This window comes from Silurus aristotelis (assembly GCF_946808225.1).
Source record: "Silurus aristotelis genome assembly, chromosome: 13".
In the NCBI taxonomy this organism is placed as follows: domain Eukaryota; kingdom Metazoa; phylum Chordata; class Actinopteri; order Siluriformes; family Siluridae; genus Silurus; species Silurus aristotelis.
This window is the reverse complement of record NC_139586.1, coordinates 3,559,572-3,575,696: the sequence shown is the minus strand read 5'-3', so window position 1 is coordinate 3,575,696 and position 16,125 is coordinate 3,559,572. Positions and strand designations below refer to the sequence as shown.

General features: G+C 43.5%; 1 protein-coding gene and 1 long non-coding RNA gene across 6 annotated transcripts in view; one reads left to right on the top strand and one right to left on the bottom strand.

The window, feature by feature from the left end:
* nek7 (NIMA-related kinase 7) overlaps nucleotides 1–16,125 on the top strand; it is a 60,653-nt gene that overhangs the window by 15,953 nt on the left and 28,575 nt on the right. For 3 of the 5 annotated variants that reach the window (XM_083558207.1, XM_083558210.1, XM_083558208.1), the window contains exons 2-5: nucleotides 1,557–1,638; nucleotides 9,107–9,247; nucleotides 12,020–12,082; nucleotides 15,400–15,510. In XM_083558207.1, coding sequence (XP_083414333.1) covers nucleotides 1,585–1,638; nucleotides 9,107–9,247; nucleotides 12,020–12,082; nucleotides 15,400–15,510 — 369 coding nt within the window. In that variant the 5' untranslated portion in view covers nucleotides 1,557–1,584. Of the gene's footprint in view, nucleotides 1–419; nucleotides 669–1,556; nucleotides 1,639–9,106; nucleotides 9,248–12,019; nucleotides 12,083–15,399; nucleotides 15,511–16,125 lie in introns of those variants that run through there. The other 2 variants (XM_083558209.1, XM_083558211.1) reach the window with 2 other exon arrangements.
* On the bottom strand, nucleotides 2,252–5,981 carry LOC310735475. Its single transcript, XR_014536313.1, has 2 exons — nucleotides 5,584–5,981; nucleotides 2,252–5,408 (listed from the first exon to the last, which is right to left on the bottom strand). It is a non-coding gene; the product is annotated as an uncharacterized lncRNA (long non-coding RNA).

Below are 16,125 nucleotides of genomic sequence, written 5' to 3'. Positions count from 1 at the left end.
AGCATCGAGGCAAATCGTTTGAACGAATAAATTCGAAATGAATGGAAAAACAAAGATTTGTGCGAATCCTGGAATTCCTCGAGAAACCGTTCCAGCCCTACTTCCCAACCCGTAGATCTTCATGGAGTTGACTTTGTGCTAATTTAATGCTACCAAAGACGGGCCTATACATTTCACGTTACCAAAGACACAATACAATTTTGCACCTCCGAGTTCGCGGGAACAGTTTGGGAAAGAACCACAAAAGTCTGGTGTCCTAATCATTTTGTCCACATCGTCTCCATCTACACTAGATGACATCTCTGCAGTTTTTTAATTGTCCTCAGGAAAGGAAAGTCATTCTGTCTGGAAAAAAAAAAAAAAAAAAGAAGGAAATAAATAAATAAAGGGAGGGGGTGGGGGGAACAGAGGAGCTACAAATGGCGAATAAACAATGCCGGAGACACAAAAAAGCGTCGTCCAAAAGCTGCCACTCAAACCCCCAGGCCCGAGATTTTTCGGCTTAATTAGCGTTATTAACCTTCACCAAAAAATCAGGCAGGTTTTATTTTGCCGTGGTGACAGCTTGGGCTGGATCGCTCCGTTCTCCAGCATGAAGCATTTTAATTGGCTCCAGCTTCATGCTCTCCACACTCCTGACGACATGGCGGGGGCGGATGCGCTCTGAGGTGAGCGACATGCAAATGGCCTCTTTTTTTTTTTTTTTTTTTTTATTGGGGGGGGATTCTTTCTCTTCATATCTCTTTGCTATGGCAGGGCACTGAGCTTCCCCGTGCCGCGCAACAAACTCCTGTGACAACTGACGGATCATTAAAATTTTTGATGGCTGCCATGTACAGGCCTATCTGCAGCCGCTCGCGAGCACACCGCCGCCTTTTGTATTTGTTCTGTCACCGAGTGAAGTTAATTTATTCCCTTTTTTCCCCTCCCGCCGACGATGCTTAACCGATCCCAAGTCGAAATATCAGTTTTTTTTACGGCCTACAATTTGGGGTCTGATTAGGGAAATTAGGTCATGCATAAATAAATTTTTTTTTTTAATTGTATATAAAAATATATATTATATATGTTAATGTATATGATATACACAATTTTCTATCCTATTTTAAAGTTCAAATATTCCATCCGATTTTATTTTATATATATATATATATATATACCACTTTTCCTGCATGAGAAAGCGTTCGCATGTAGGGGTAAAGGTGTTTTTTTTTTTTTTTTTTTTTTATATACCCTTTCTTTCCTCTTTTTTTTTTTTTTTTTTTTTTTTTTGCAGACAAGTTTTTAGGATTAAAATGGAATGCTTGCCGCTCTCCGGCTCGGCGGCTCCATGACAGGTCTCATTATCACAGTAGGTGTCGTGTTCTCACTGGCTAGGGTTCTGCGACAAGGTGACGCCAGACAGCCATTTCCTTGGAAGCATGTGATTGCCAGAGTGCAGCTCGCTGCTCTAATTCTATTACCAGATTCGCAGGCGCACCTCCGAGCGCGGCGCCGAAACGGTGCGAAGTGCTACTTGTTCATGTGATTTATTGGTGTGTTTCTTTTTCTGACAGGGGTGTAAGGCACCGAGCGCCTGTCAGCATGGACGCACAACTACAAGGCCAGCAGCCACAGATAGCAGTGTTTCAACCGCAGGTGGGTTGCGCGTACACTCCAAAATTCGCCGGGACAAAAACGTGTTATTTTAAATCAAGAGCTCTTTTTTGTAACAATTTTCCTTAATTTATAATAATAAATGCGGATTATGGAATTGGTCTCCGATATCGCAGCCCGCACCTGAGAGGGTACCGTTCACCCCCCTCCAATGTGGTCAATGCGTAGTCATGAATTAATTAACGTCGCTTCTTCTCGCACTAATGAGCTCACGTACTAGTTTTACACACGTTTTTGGAGTGCGCTTTCAGACATAGTTCGCCTCCTATCGCAAGGCCGAAGCGTAAAAGAGCTTCCGTTCCCGTCCAATCGAAATTATTCGGTAATTGCGGATTCACTATCGATGCCTTTCGGGGGGATTCGCGCCTCTCCGTTAATGATCGAGCTACTGATGGGACGTGGCAGAAAGCAATACAGAAATGCTCAACGTCGCAGATCAGGCTCGCGGTTTCTCCTCAAATGAACCAAACCTGGTTTAGTTAATTTGTCATCTTTATTTTCTTTGTCCTTCCTGGTTTACTAAGTTTTTTTATTTTTTATGAATTTTTTTTGCCATAGCTCGCTTGTATTTCCTGTCGCCCCTTTTTTTGTATCCCCCCCCTCAACATCTGCCCCGTGCTGAATCCCTCCAACTGTCAATCTCCCCGCAGAGAGACAGGCGGTGGTCTGCTCACACCGTCTCTCCTCTCTGGCTCCTCCTGTGCGCTGGATGAGAAGTGATAATGAGATTCTGCTCTCTGCACAAGCAGCGCTTCCTGCACACAAAAGCTATCATGTGTTTTTTATTTTTTTTTTCTTCTTTTTTTTTTCCCTTTCCCTTTCCTCCCTCCATTGCATTGCCGGAGACAGAGAGGTGTTGAAGCTCAGCTGCTTGCAGTCTCTCTTTCTCTCTCTCCCTCTGTCCTGTGATGTATTTCTTTTCCTCTCTTTGTTCCTTTTTCTCGGTTGGTGTCGTATCGCTTTCTTTACCTCTTTCGAGCTGCTATTTTTTTCCCTCTTCACTACAGTTACTCGCTAGTAATTAATCCACTAATCGGTTTCTATCGTCAAAAAACACTACAGAATAGGGGGGGGGGGGGTGTTCAGAAATTAAACTGTTGTAGACCGAAGTGATTTAGGGGGCCAAGCACTGATACCAAATTTGCCTCCTATTAAATTTTTTTTTGTCCTGGTCCACATTTTAAGACGGAGAAGCCCGTAAGACCCCCTTACCCCACCCTAATCTTAAATTCTGTAAAGCGGCTTTGAGACAATGTCCGTTGTGAAAAGCGTTTTAGAAATAAACTTGACTTGACTAATGAACCGCCCCATTCTTTTCTTTTTTTTTTTGTTGGTGTTTGTTTTTTTTATTCGTCTCACTTCCAGTCTTCTGGTGTTAGGAGGTGTATAGATTTCAAAAGGACTTTGATCCGATTCTCTGGTCTCTGTCATGTATTATTTGTGGAACTGAAAGGCAGTGGGAGAACAATATCCATTGAGCCTTATGCTTCGATGTACATTATTAAAAAAAAGTGTTTAAATAATAAAGCATCAATACGGAATAAATAGCAGAAGTCTGGAAACACATAATTTTTTTAAGATAAATTAGGTAAAAGGCAAACACACAATAATTGGGCAGTAGACAGTCCCAAAATGAATAGTTTCTAAAAGAACTATAAGACAAAGAACAGGAGAGAAGATGTGATCAGACTGCCTCACCCCCACAGTCAAACTCGGAGGTGGAAGCTTAATGGTTTGGGGTTGTTTTTGAGCAGTAAAGGTTGGACACTTATTCCAGGTGAAAGGAACCAACATGGCAACCACTCCATAATTCACACCATGCAATTCCATCTGGACTCTGGCTCATTGGACCCGACTTCACTAGAGCAAAGAGCCGTCTGGAGTGTTTTCTTTCATGGAGTGGCCTGCCCAGACACTGCACCTAAATCCTCTTGAACTGCCCTGGGATGAACTGGATCGTAAGGTCGGAAAGAAATCGGAGACGAGCGACAAGTTTTTCCAAGAGGCACGGCTAAATATTCATATCCAAACTGCGATTCATGCTAAGGGAGGATTTTTTTCAATGAAAAAAAGTATAACATCCGTACAAATGATATATTTTTTGGGTCACGGTAAATCTTCATATCATTAATTGACCTGGTTTGTTGCTTAGAAACAAAAGGATGTTTGACGATCTCCAATTTCTGTGCCTTTTTTTCAAAAAGGAAAAAAAAAATCAAGACCCGCTGAGTTCAGAAGTCGAGAAGCTGAAATTCCGACACCCGCTTAATATCGCTGGCGCTATCATAATTGTAGAGTCCCGAAGGTATAATGCATATGCATTAGGTACAGTAGATGAGCTGGTAAGACTTGCATATTTAATAGAACGAGCCGGAAGGGTGCGATTTTGATCTTCAGCTACGGATTTTTTGACAGAGCCAAAAAAAAAAAAAAAAAAACCTGACACAAAGCAAGGAGGGCTCTAAACACTGCAACAGAATGCAGAGAAGCAGAACCACTGTCGGCGGGTAAAGAAAGCATAAATATTGCATGGCCCAGGCTGATGAAAAGGACGGGAACTGAATCTCCCGCGTGTTGTGTTGCCTCCCCGCCTTCCGTTTCCTTGCCCTGTCACTCCCACCAAACCGCTGCTATTCCTCCCAGTGACACCGACACCAACACCAACCCCGGCTCGCTGCTCTCGCACCTCTTCACTGCTCGTGTTGTCCTCTCCCTGGCAGCTTCTGGCAGTGTTGTGCTGTCATCTCACACCTAGTCCTCCATGCTGCTACCACCCCATCCTCCATCGCTAAACCTACCCTCCACACCCCCCCTATCTCCCGTGTTCCTGTCACTGGGCTGCATGCTTGTGTTTCTCTTTCTTATACCCATGTCACGTCACCGCTGGTCAACCCGGAGTACGGCGCCTTCCTACCGGTGTAACGATACAATTTATTGTGTTGTCTAATACAGTATTCAACCACTTTCTATTTTTAATTTTTAATTTTTAATTTAGCTGAGGCTACAAAAACGCAGTTCAGTCTGGTTGTTTGGAAATGCCATTTATATCTACGATCAACAGCACTCAATAACGGCAACTTCCCTCTAATCTTCTGCATGTATGGACCTTGTGGTACCTGACCGATGATGCCGATGACCAAGGAGTAATGCTCATTTCCGTAATTGAGGCCTCAATGCAAAGCCTACAATACCATAAAGATACATATGAATCAGCTACCGATGTGCTGCGATACGGTTCAACCTCTATTACGAAGCAGTGCCACCCGATTCCGATTGGATTCAACTAGTGCTGAGACGATCCCTCGAGTATTTCGAATACAAAAAGTCCTTGAGGCAAATGATTTGCCTCAATGCTTCTTTTAGTCCATTTACCTACACACGGAGCATTGTGTTTCCCCACGGGCCATTATAACTGATGCGCCACCCGCTAAACTCCTGCGCGCTCTGGACAGGTAAACACAGAAGACGAATTGAGGAACAGCGAGAAAACAGCGAGGGGCGAGGAGAAGATTCAGGCGCAATAAAAAGTTGCCAAAGTTTGGGATCATTTCCAACTAAAGCATAATGAAAACACCGTACAGTGTGTTTACCGTTTTTAGAGTCATTTGAAATGAATTTTTATATTTATGATATTTTAAATTTATATATTTGTATTTGCATTTTGATGTAATATGGCAATTAAATGCTGTAAATGGGTTTAGTTTTCACAGATATTTTTGTATGCAAATTCAGCAATAATAATGTAAATTTTTCTAGAAAGGAATTAATTTACTTGTTAATTTTAAGAAACCCGTCTCATCATTTCATGTATATTTAGTTTCGCTCTTTAATAAAGAAAAAGTAATTGTTTCGTCCGATTAATTGATGGAATAATCGTTAGAATACTCGATTACTAAAAAAATCGATAGCTGCAGCTCCAGATTCAACCCTATGCGATTCAATGCAATACGATGAAAAAAAATATGATGCTATGCAATTGAATATGTTTCAGATTACAAGTTCGCTTTTATTTCTTTGGTTCAGACAGACGGTAAATCGTAAATTTACTTAAGTGCCTTCCGACCTCCAACACATGGCCCCTTTCACAAACAGGACTTGGTAGTGCAAAAAGAAAGAAAGAAAAAAGATAAAATAAAACCAAACGTTCTTTTCATATTCTGTCTTCAGGAAGGTGCAGCTCTACCTCTGCCATGTAAATCTGTATTCTATGTGACTCTCAGTACACGCCTTGGTCTCCGTAGCGTTGTGATGCGTCGTATTTACGTAGCAGCAACGGTGCTGAGAGAACTTGCTCTAGAAACCGTTTAACGAAAAGAAATTGATCTTAAATTTTTAAATATTGGTCACAAATTATTGGTCACTTTCGAAATAATAAAAGTATAGCGCATCTAATGAGAGTTATATATATAAATAATCAGTTTTTTTACCGATGCAAATATATCGATCCATCACATCGTTACCGTTTATGCCTATGCACTGCTCTTTAAAAAAATCCAGAATGATGTGACTTTGACAGGACAACTGTGAAGGGTGAATAAATACGTGACCAAACAGGAGCCATTCTCTAGGTTCCATATTTGTTCTAGGAACCGTCTATGTTCTTTGTCGGCCGTGCAAGAAAAGTGGCTTGAGCCTGTAACACGCTGGATTAACGATAATATCAATTATGGCCAAATGTATCCTTGTTTGTAGACTCTTACCACTAGATTTTGGAGCATATTTGTGGGGGCCATATATATGATCATTTAGCTACAAGAGCATCAGGTACACCAGGTGTTGAGGAGATCTGGGGATTAGTTTGGTGTTCAGTGGGGTTGGGGGTTGGGGGGTTGGGGCTCTGTGCAAGACACTTTCCAGTCCAATCTTAAAACATATTAACTAAGTCTTTTGTGGCAGGGGCATTGTCATACTTGGGAAGTGCTTGGCCTCTTGGTTTCAGTAAAGCAAGATTGCAAGGCAACGGCACAGAATGCCATCCTATACAATTGTGTGCCTTCAACATTGCGGCAAAAGTTTGGGTCAAAATAAAACCTACATTAGTATGAGAAATTCCAGTGTCCACTTTGTCAGACTTTTGGACATCTAGTGTCCATTCTAAATATCTTAGAATGAATAATATATTGATCATTGAGGTACATGGCTTCCTAATTGGGGAATAGTTTGGAGCAGAACCACCTATGGGTGGGACGGTCAGGTGTCCACAAACCTTTGGGCAAGCCATTTATTTTCCAGATCTCAAAACTGTGTGACCCTAAAACTAGCCGATGTTTTGCTAGTTGTGAGGACTTTTTCATCTTTGAAAGGTGGAATTGTGTAGAATATGGAAGATAATTTCATAGTGCTATTCGAAATACTCGCATGAGTCATGAACAGTGCTAACCTGGTCAACTTCTTCGGGGGCCTAAACTTGACGCAAACTGCATTCATTAGGCGTACAGGGAAGATTCTTCAGATCTGACTGTCGCTTGAAAGTGTCCAGCTCGCATTGAGCGTTGGGGTCAGTGTCTCCTCTGCGCTCCACCTGCCTACACCCCATAGTTTATTTTTGTTTTTGTCCCTCTCCCGCTGAGCCAGAATGCGCCCTCTGCGCCTCTCTCGCCTTCGTCAAGCTGTGATGTGTACAAATTGTGCCATGCGACCCCGGCGGCCATGCAGCCTTTTCTTCCGCTGCGCTTCATTCCTTCTCGGGCCGCGGCGCTCCAAATTGTGTGACAGAGCAGAGCTCAGATGAGACGGCCTGTCAGTCAGCACGCCCCGCTGCCCTTTGAAGGCGAGGCCAGGGGACGAAGAAAGGTGCGGCAAATGGCCTGTGAAGTTTACATACACTGCCCACTGCTAAACAGATTACTGCTAATGAAGTGTCTGGAGCTCGGGTGGCGTCAGGCCTAATCCTGGTTGGCAGCACGTGCCTTTGGCTGCCAAAAAAGCCGCCACCCTCTGGCCCTCCTTCCACCTCCCGGGCGCAGGGAGGTGCCCGTCGTTAATCAGTCCGGATAGTGCGCAAGCTGACATGCAAATGTAGGTCATTGCATATGTAAATGTGTGATTAGCGAGCTGCATGCCAGGACACATTAGCACAACTTTGCTCTCAGCATGCACTTGTCACGCCGCTTTAGAGGCTCATGCTAACATTTGTCAAGCGACCGTGCGACGAGTGAAAGCAATGCCTCATCGCTTTTTGCAACCCTTCCACCCCCCAACATCACAGGACCTCCTAACCCTGTAGAAAGCCTTATCCATGGCACGTCTTATTGTGATTGTTATTGGACAATTTTTTTAATACCTTGATACCCCCTTGATCAGCCCCCTCCCCACTACATTGCCCCCCTTTCCTACCCCAGGATCATAATGCAATTCTGATATCGATTGACAGATGGTATCTTGTGTGGTATGTAATTTGTATCCCCCCCTTTTCGTAGTACAAAAATAAAGGCAGTTAATAAAACAAAAGGAAATTAACTTGCCCTAATCTTAGTTAATGTACAACAGTGTAGGAAAGGAAGAATTTCTTCTTTGGCACCAGATGTGTGCCTGGAATAAGTGTGTGGTGTCATGAAAGAAAAACAAGCTGCTTCAGTGTGTTAATTGGCTGGGGCAATTCTTCAGCTCTCGCCTTTTTTTTCCCCTCTCTCTCCCCTTAAAGCTGTCAAACAAAACAATGAAATGCTTAAATTGGCTGCCCCTTGATCTATATCCATCCTTCTAGCACCCAGCCGGTTGGGGCGCTTAGCTCCAGTGCACGTTCCTTCTGAGCCCTGGTGCTTCACACAGTCGTACTCTGTTTTTTTTTCCCCCATTCGGGAAGGCTTATATAGCTGTCAGTGCAACACACTGGGGAAAAAAAAATTGTTCTGCACTTTAGCTGTAACTATCACCACAAGCTCTCAGCAAGCACGCCAGCTTTTGTCGTAAAACTCCAGAACACCAGGAGGCACGGGTATAAAGCAAAAACTTTCGCTTGCGTTTAAAAAACAAAAAAAAACGAATACATGCATGCCTGTCTCAGATGAAGAAGATTGTTTCCAGAGCCGAAAGGTAAATTCTTTTAAAGACAAAACATAACGGATCAGAATAGATCACGAGGACCTTCTTGTTTCGCCCACATGCAAAGTGCCTTCAAGGTTATCCCATCGTCTAGCGTATCCGCCTTTGACACGCCGATGTTCCCTTGTGTCACTTCTTGTTCTGCGCAGGGACGACCCACGAAAGGTCAGCGCAGTTTATTTTTCCACCACTCGCGACAACGCCGGAAGCCTAATTGCGACTGTTGCTTAGCGAATTTAACCCAGAAAACACTCAGGGCAATTCGGGACTGATGGGTGAAGTGTAAAGACGATCGCCCTGAACAATTTCTTTGCCTTTTTCTGTGAGGGATTCCATAAATCGAAATCAAAGTTAATGATGTTGATGTAGGTTTTTTCCAATTGTTGTTTGTTTCATTTCCAAACAGAAGCCACTACAGCCAGAGATGGGCTACAACAGCTTAGCCAATTATTACATTGAGAAGAAAATTGGACGGGGGCAGTTCAGCGAGGTCTACCGGGCGAAATACTTGCTAGAAAACACTTCCGTAGCTTTGAAAAAAGTTCAGGTAAGTTGACTCAATCTTTGATTTTAGGTTTTAAGTGTTACTTTTACATTTTTATGGCATTTGGCAGACACTCTTATCCAAAGCAACTTATCTCATGAATGCAACTGAGCAGTTAGGTTAAGGGCCTTGCTCTAGGGCCTAGGGGTGGCAGCTTCTTGGCACCGGTGCTGGGATTGGAACTCAGAACGTTAATGTACAACATCTTAACCACTGAGCTACCACTTCTCCTCCTGATTACAGCATTTGGCAGAAGCCGTTATCCAGAGCGAGTCAGATTGAAATCATTTAAACAGCTAAGCAGTTGAGGGTTAAGGGCCTTTCTCAAGGGCCTAGGGTGGCAGCTTGTTTTATCTCCGGTGCTGGGATTGGAACTCGCAACCTTCCAAACAAAAAACCAACATCTTAACCTCTAATTTACAACTTCCCCCTATTTATGGCATTTGGCACATGCCCGTATCCATAGCAACTTAGAATTATCTCATTCATACATCCGAGCAGCTGAGGGTTAGGGACCTAATGGTGGCAGCTTGTTGGCACCAGTGCTGGGATTGGAACTCACAACATTCTAATCAGAAAGCTTATGTCCAACATCTTAACCATCCATTACACGGCTTACCCTCTCCACCTGAACATTGCGTGACTTTCGCAACTTCTCAGTTTTTTGTATTAATGTAGCTGTGTTTTCATTTTGATTCATGTTCTGTCTCCACCCCTGTCCTCTCATTGGTTGTTTCCCTCATGTGCCCCTTTTGTCCTCAGCTGTTTCTGAATCGCTTGCAATTAGTTTGTGATGAAATACCCCAGTGTTTCCGGATGCCACTTTGGGAAGTGTGTCGCATGCATCAAACGTTTTATTTAACGTTTCGTGTTTACTGGTTTTTCATCTCTGACCCAGGCTTCAAAATCTTTTGCTAACTCTTCATGGACACAGAGAAGTGGTAGCTTAATGGTCATGGTGTTGGCCTCTGAAGAGAACTTCAGAGCCCCGGCTGGGCCCTCGAGCGAGGCTTTTAACCCTCAACTGGTAGTTGTAAAAATGTGGTGGAAAAGACCTTCTGGAAAAGCCTGGGGTTTGAGGATAGATTTGCAGCTTCTGATTGGTCAGAAAGTATGCATTGTTTTGGAACAGCACAAGTTCCAGCTGTAACACGAACGAATACGCGATCTTTTCGAAAAAGTCTCTGTTTCCTTAGGAACAGCTCGTACACAGGGACTTGTACTGTACATCATCTAGCAGCGTTAAAGTTGTAATCGCCGATGCGTCGACTTTTTTTTTCCTGTCAAGGTGAACATTTTACAGAAGGAGCCTTGTAGCTTTGGTGCGGTCACGGTGCTTTATAAAGTTTCCCAGCACCTGAAAGTGTTCAGGATGGAGGGGTTTTTTTTCCCTTTCTTAACGCTTTCCTTTTGCTCAGTAAAATGATGAGCTGAAGGAAAGAAAGAGAGGTAGAAAAAAGGCCGTTGAGCGAACAGCAGTTTATTATGGCTATAACACTAGCGAGAACAGGAACTAGCTCGTCTCTTAGACGCTCACCGACATTACATCTGAATATAAATCGCCGTCGTATAAGCGGAATAACGCTCTCCAGACGAAGAAGATAATGCGCTTTCGAGAGGTTACGTCTTCCAGTGGCGGATTATATTTGTATCAAGGGTATGTTATTTTTGTTCCTTATTTTGTTCATGAGGACGTTTCAGTCTTCGTGGGCTCTAATCATTTTGTGAAATATACTAAATCGCTAAAAGTATGTGGACACCCTGTGCCCGTTTTGCGATTCTTCAACAAATTGTTGCCACCAAGTTGGAGGAATACCATTGAATAGGATGTCTTTGGACTTTGGGTTGGAAGATATAGGGAAGGAAAAGTGCTTTATACTTGTCACGTACTTCAGCACAGTGAAATTCTTTCTTTGTATACCCCAGCTATGGTAGAAAGCTGGGGTCAGGGCAAAGGGTCAGCCATGATGCAGCACCCCTGAAGCACAGAGGGTTTAAGGGCCTTGGTCAGAGGCCTAAGGAGTGGCAGCTTGGCTGTACTAGGGCTTGAACGCCTGACCATCTGATCAGTCACCCAAAGTCTTAACCATTGAGCGATGTATTGGAACAATAAGTGTACCCCAGGTCTCCTTAACTTCCCTTTATCAGTACCCGACTTTCCAAAATTCCCTTGTTGTTGGTCGAGCACAAACCTAGTTGAACATCTTAAAAGAAGTGTAGAGGTTCTTATAAAAGCAAATGGGGACTTGATGTGGAATGGGATGTCAAAAAGCACAAATGCTCAAAAGTCCACAATCTTTGGTCCATATGATGTAGTCATTGAGAGTAAATCTGTATTTCCTTTAATTAAATAATCTCTGTTGTAACTCAGTTCCTTAGAAGTTATAAGTCAAAGCATTGACGCGACTTAGTCTGCAGTCTCGGGATCATCCTGAAGGTCTTCCCGGATGTTAAATCCATGATCGTGTAGCTCAGAATTTGGCATCCTTTGGGTTCAGTTGCATCTATCGAGCAGATATTTGGTACAATTCAGTTTGGTTTAGAACCGGGGCGCTAAGGTGAAAAAGAGATGTCGTGATCTGTCATAGTTGGCTGGAGCAGGCGTGTTTTGTCTGCTCTGACACTGTGTTTTGGCTAAGTACCACTACAGCCCATGCCACCTTTTAGCATTCTCTGCTTATTTAACATGTTTATCTCCGTTTTTTCCTTTCCAAATGCCATTAATGCTTCCCCTTTTTCTTTTTCTCTTCTCTTACCCTTTTGATCTTTTGATAGATATTCGATCTGATGGATGCCAAAGCCCGGCAAGATTGCATCAAAGAGATAGATCTCCTGAAGGTAAGAAACCAGAGGAGGGGAGAAAGCGATGCCATGTGCTGCTATTACGCTTTTCTAAAGACGCCTCTGCTGAGACCTTATAACCGACGAACGGCTAGACATAGAGGGAGAAAAAAAACAATTGATCTCCACCACCAGACGCATCTCTTACTCTCTCTCTCTCTCACACACCCTCTCTCTCTCTCTTACTCTCTTGCTATTCTCTCTCCCTCTTTTTTCTAAGGCAAGTGCAGATCACTGGCTTCTTTATGTCTTTCCTTCAGGCAGAGATTGACTTTTTTTTCCTCCCAATGCCAAAGCTATAATTTTTTTTTTTATCTTTTTTTTTTTCCTGTAATGTTTAGCGAGCAGAGGGAGTGGGTATTGAAGCAACAGTGTGAAAATTTTGCGCCCTCGTTCACGTGTCCTTTGAAGTTGCACATCCTCAGTGTTGCATCGTCTCCTGTGTGTGTGTTTTTTTTCTCTGTTAAACGCAAGGTTTGCCTTTCAGACAGGCCTCGGCCCGTGCCCAGGCGAACCTCTAACTAGCAGCGATAACAACAGGTCCAATTAGCATGAGTGCCCGGGTGATCAGAGGCATCTCGCCACACTGCTTTGTCTCACCTGCTTGATCAAATCAGCTCATGTAGACAATGGGGACCTGGGAATCAGTCTAAACCAGAATGTTAGCTTCAGAGCCACTCTGGGTCTCCATAGCAACCCCATACATCAACATCATAGGGTAGGTCCAGAGGATTTCTTAGCTTAACCAGAAAACCCATGAATGGTACACAGACGGCATAATATTAATCAATGGTGTCTTTTTTGCTAGGTATTGTTAGCACAGCAGCATTAGCTGATTAGCAATAATTTTTCTTTTGGATTGACAACCTTTGCCTTCATCTCCCATCCCATTCGTGCCTAGATTATAAGTAACATGTCCCACAGTGTCCATGAAGTAGTATACAATGTGGTTGTGTGAGACTAGCCCTGTTTACAAGAAGTATTTTATTTCTCTACGTTTACACACATTCGCTTACAAAATAGTCCCCTTATGCAGGAACCAACTCTGCTGAGTAGGGTGGGTGCGGAAGTGAGATTGTGTGGATTGCTCTCTGACGATCATCATGCCCAAGTTGCTGAATGCTTTCTACATTAAAAAAAAAACAAAAAAACAACAGTAAACACTTTTTACTCAGTTGTGACACCAGTTTTGAGGTGAATAATGATAGAATCTGGAATCTGATTGGCTGGAATTAAGGTGTGCATTTAAACTGTAGTAGTTTGGGAAAGTTGGGGTCAGAGCGCTGAGTCAGCCATGATGCAGTGCCCCTGGAGCACCGAAGGTTAACGGCCTTGTTAGGGGCCCAAGAGTGGCAGCTTGGCGATACTGGGGCTTGAACGCTCGACCTTCCATTCAGTAACCCAAAGTTATAACCACTTCCACTACCACATCTGATCTGATGAATCACCATCGACATTAAGGACGGCTTTTAACTCGTCAATGCCGTTATTCGACCATGGCATAAGCGGGACAATCTGCAGCTAGGTGTATTACATGATTCGAATGTACAACGCGGAGACAACAAACTACTTGACGCAATGGAGTTCCTAAATTATCTAAAATGCAGTGCCTGTCAAAGCTCTGGAAACACCTGGTCTTTTATGGTTTTTTTTGGAGATACATCCATGTTCTAAGTAAAAGGCAAAAACAGACAATTGGACAGCGATTAAGTGGAAGAAAGTTCTATTCACAGATGAGTCCCAATTAGACATTTTTGTCTCTAACAGAAAAACTTATGTAAGATTGAGGACTGGAGTGAAGATGTTAGCAGACTGCCTCCCTCTCACAGACAAACATGGAGGTGGAAGTTTTATGGTTCGGGGTTCCCTCCGGACTGCGGCTAATTGGAACCGACTTCGCCATACGACAAGACGATGACCCTGATCATACGTCCAACAGTCGGCTGGAGTGTTATCTATCATGGAACGGCCTGCCCAGTCACCGCACCTAAATCCTGTGCGGATTGGAAGTGCTCTGGGACAACCGGGATCACAAGGTCAGGAAGAAATCTCCAACTAGCGGCAGCCGAATGTTCCGAGAAAGGAACTGTCCGAATGCCAGGAGTGTGTAAAATAGTTCTTCATGCTAAGAGACGATTTTTTTAATGAAAAGAAAGTGGAACATCTGGACATTTATAGATTTATTGGGTCAGATTAAATCTTCATATGGTTACATGACCTAGTTTGTTGCATCGTTCCTTTTGGACTGCAGCAACAGTTAATATATCAGGCAGAGATTAAATTATTATTATTTTTTTTGGCATTGCACCCGCCACCGTTATGAAATTCGGTACACTGATTGAGCAGCGTCCCAAAGTTCCTTAGAAGTTATTGAAGCCATGAAGATGACAATACAACTAAGCTTCCAGAGTATGAAGGACTCATGGGCTCAAACATGATCCCAGTCACGAGCCTGTTATTCCCGACAAGTTTATACGAAGCCATGAGGCAGAAATTACTAGAAGGAAGGGGTGGGGCAAAAATCGAGCAAGCAAATCAACCTAATAAGCAAAGACTGGCTAAACTGACCCACTTTTCCAAACTCCGAGCAACATTTTTTACGCTCCTTCTAGTAGTAATGTGTGTGTCTTGATACACCTGAAGATCATCCTCTTCCATTTGGATTATTCTTCTCACTTGTATTATACTTAGTACCATCACGCCTCGTCGTAACACGCAGTCTAATGTTTCCAATAGAATTCTCGGGTGCCAGATGTTCAAAAAACATTGACCGCAACAGAACCGCGTCACCATAAACAGTCGTAAAGCGAGACGACGGCAAAATCACGGCGCCGATTCAGTAAAAGCCGGCACTCAGGCAGGACGGTCCGTAAATACGTCAGGGGAGCGCGGCGTGACGGAAATGTGCGCGCATATCATCTCGGAGCGTGGAGATTCTTTTAACAATGGCGTTTTTTTGCTTTAGCTTTTCCCTATCTTGCACTTTCCAAAAAAAAAAAAAACACTTCATGCTTCCTGTCTGTTTCTGTCATCCTCGCCGTTGCTTTCGCTTACTGCCCAACCAACAGGAAAAAAAGAAGTGGAGGATGGAGATCACGCTACGCTCTGCTGCCGCCTGGCTCGTCACGTTAGCATCAGGCACACACCACTAGCTAGTTTATTTATTTCATTTTTTAGCTCATAGTTTGTTCGGTGCAATTTTAAGTCACTAATTTCATATTCCTCCCCTCTCTCTCTCTCTCTCTCTCTCTCTCTCTCTCTCTCTCTCTCTCTCTCTCTCTCTCTCTCTCTCTCTCGCTCTCCTGCCTTCTCAGCAACTCAACCACCCCAACGTAATTAAATATCACGCATCATTCATCGAGGAGAACGAGCTCAATATAGTGCTGGAGCTGGCGGACGCCGGGGACCTCTCGCGGATGATAAAGGTACGCCCATCCATCAGCGGTTTTTTTTTTCCCCCTTTCTTTGCATAAATGTTTACGTTCTGCACTCACAGAGCGTAAAAAATACGGGCGTACGTCGCTCAGACATGCGAAAAAAAGCCAAAAAAAAGACAAGAAACTAAATTTCCACTGCATTTTTGGATCGGACAGAGGAGAAAAGTGTGGGAAAGACCCGCAAAACGGACTCGATTTCAGCATCTTTCTAGCTGTCCTACGAATCGACTTGAGCCGGGAATACAGTATAAAGGGTGCAGTGTTTAGTCTGGGGGAATTGGACCCTGGTGCTGATCACCTCAACACACACACACACACACACACACACAGGCGTATATACATAAACGTACTCACACAACTCTCAGTAATCATTAAATTTGCGTTCAGACCAAAAGTCAGCCTTTTCAAAGAAACTGTGCCTGAATTCAAACTCTATACATACACCGTATGGACAAAACGTTTGTGGACACCTGCTCATAATATTCCATATGTTCCTTCTTTTATTGTATTTTTTTTTAACATCCCATAATAACCTCCACGCTTCTGGAAAGCATTCCACCAGATTCCACCGTAGGCTGGCGCCTATTCGGCCACAGGGACGTT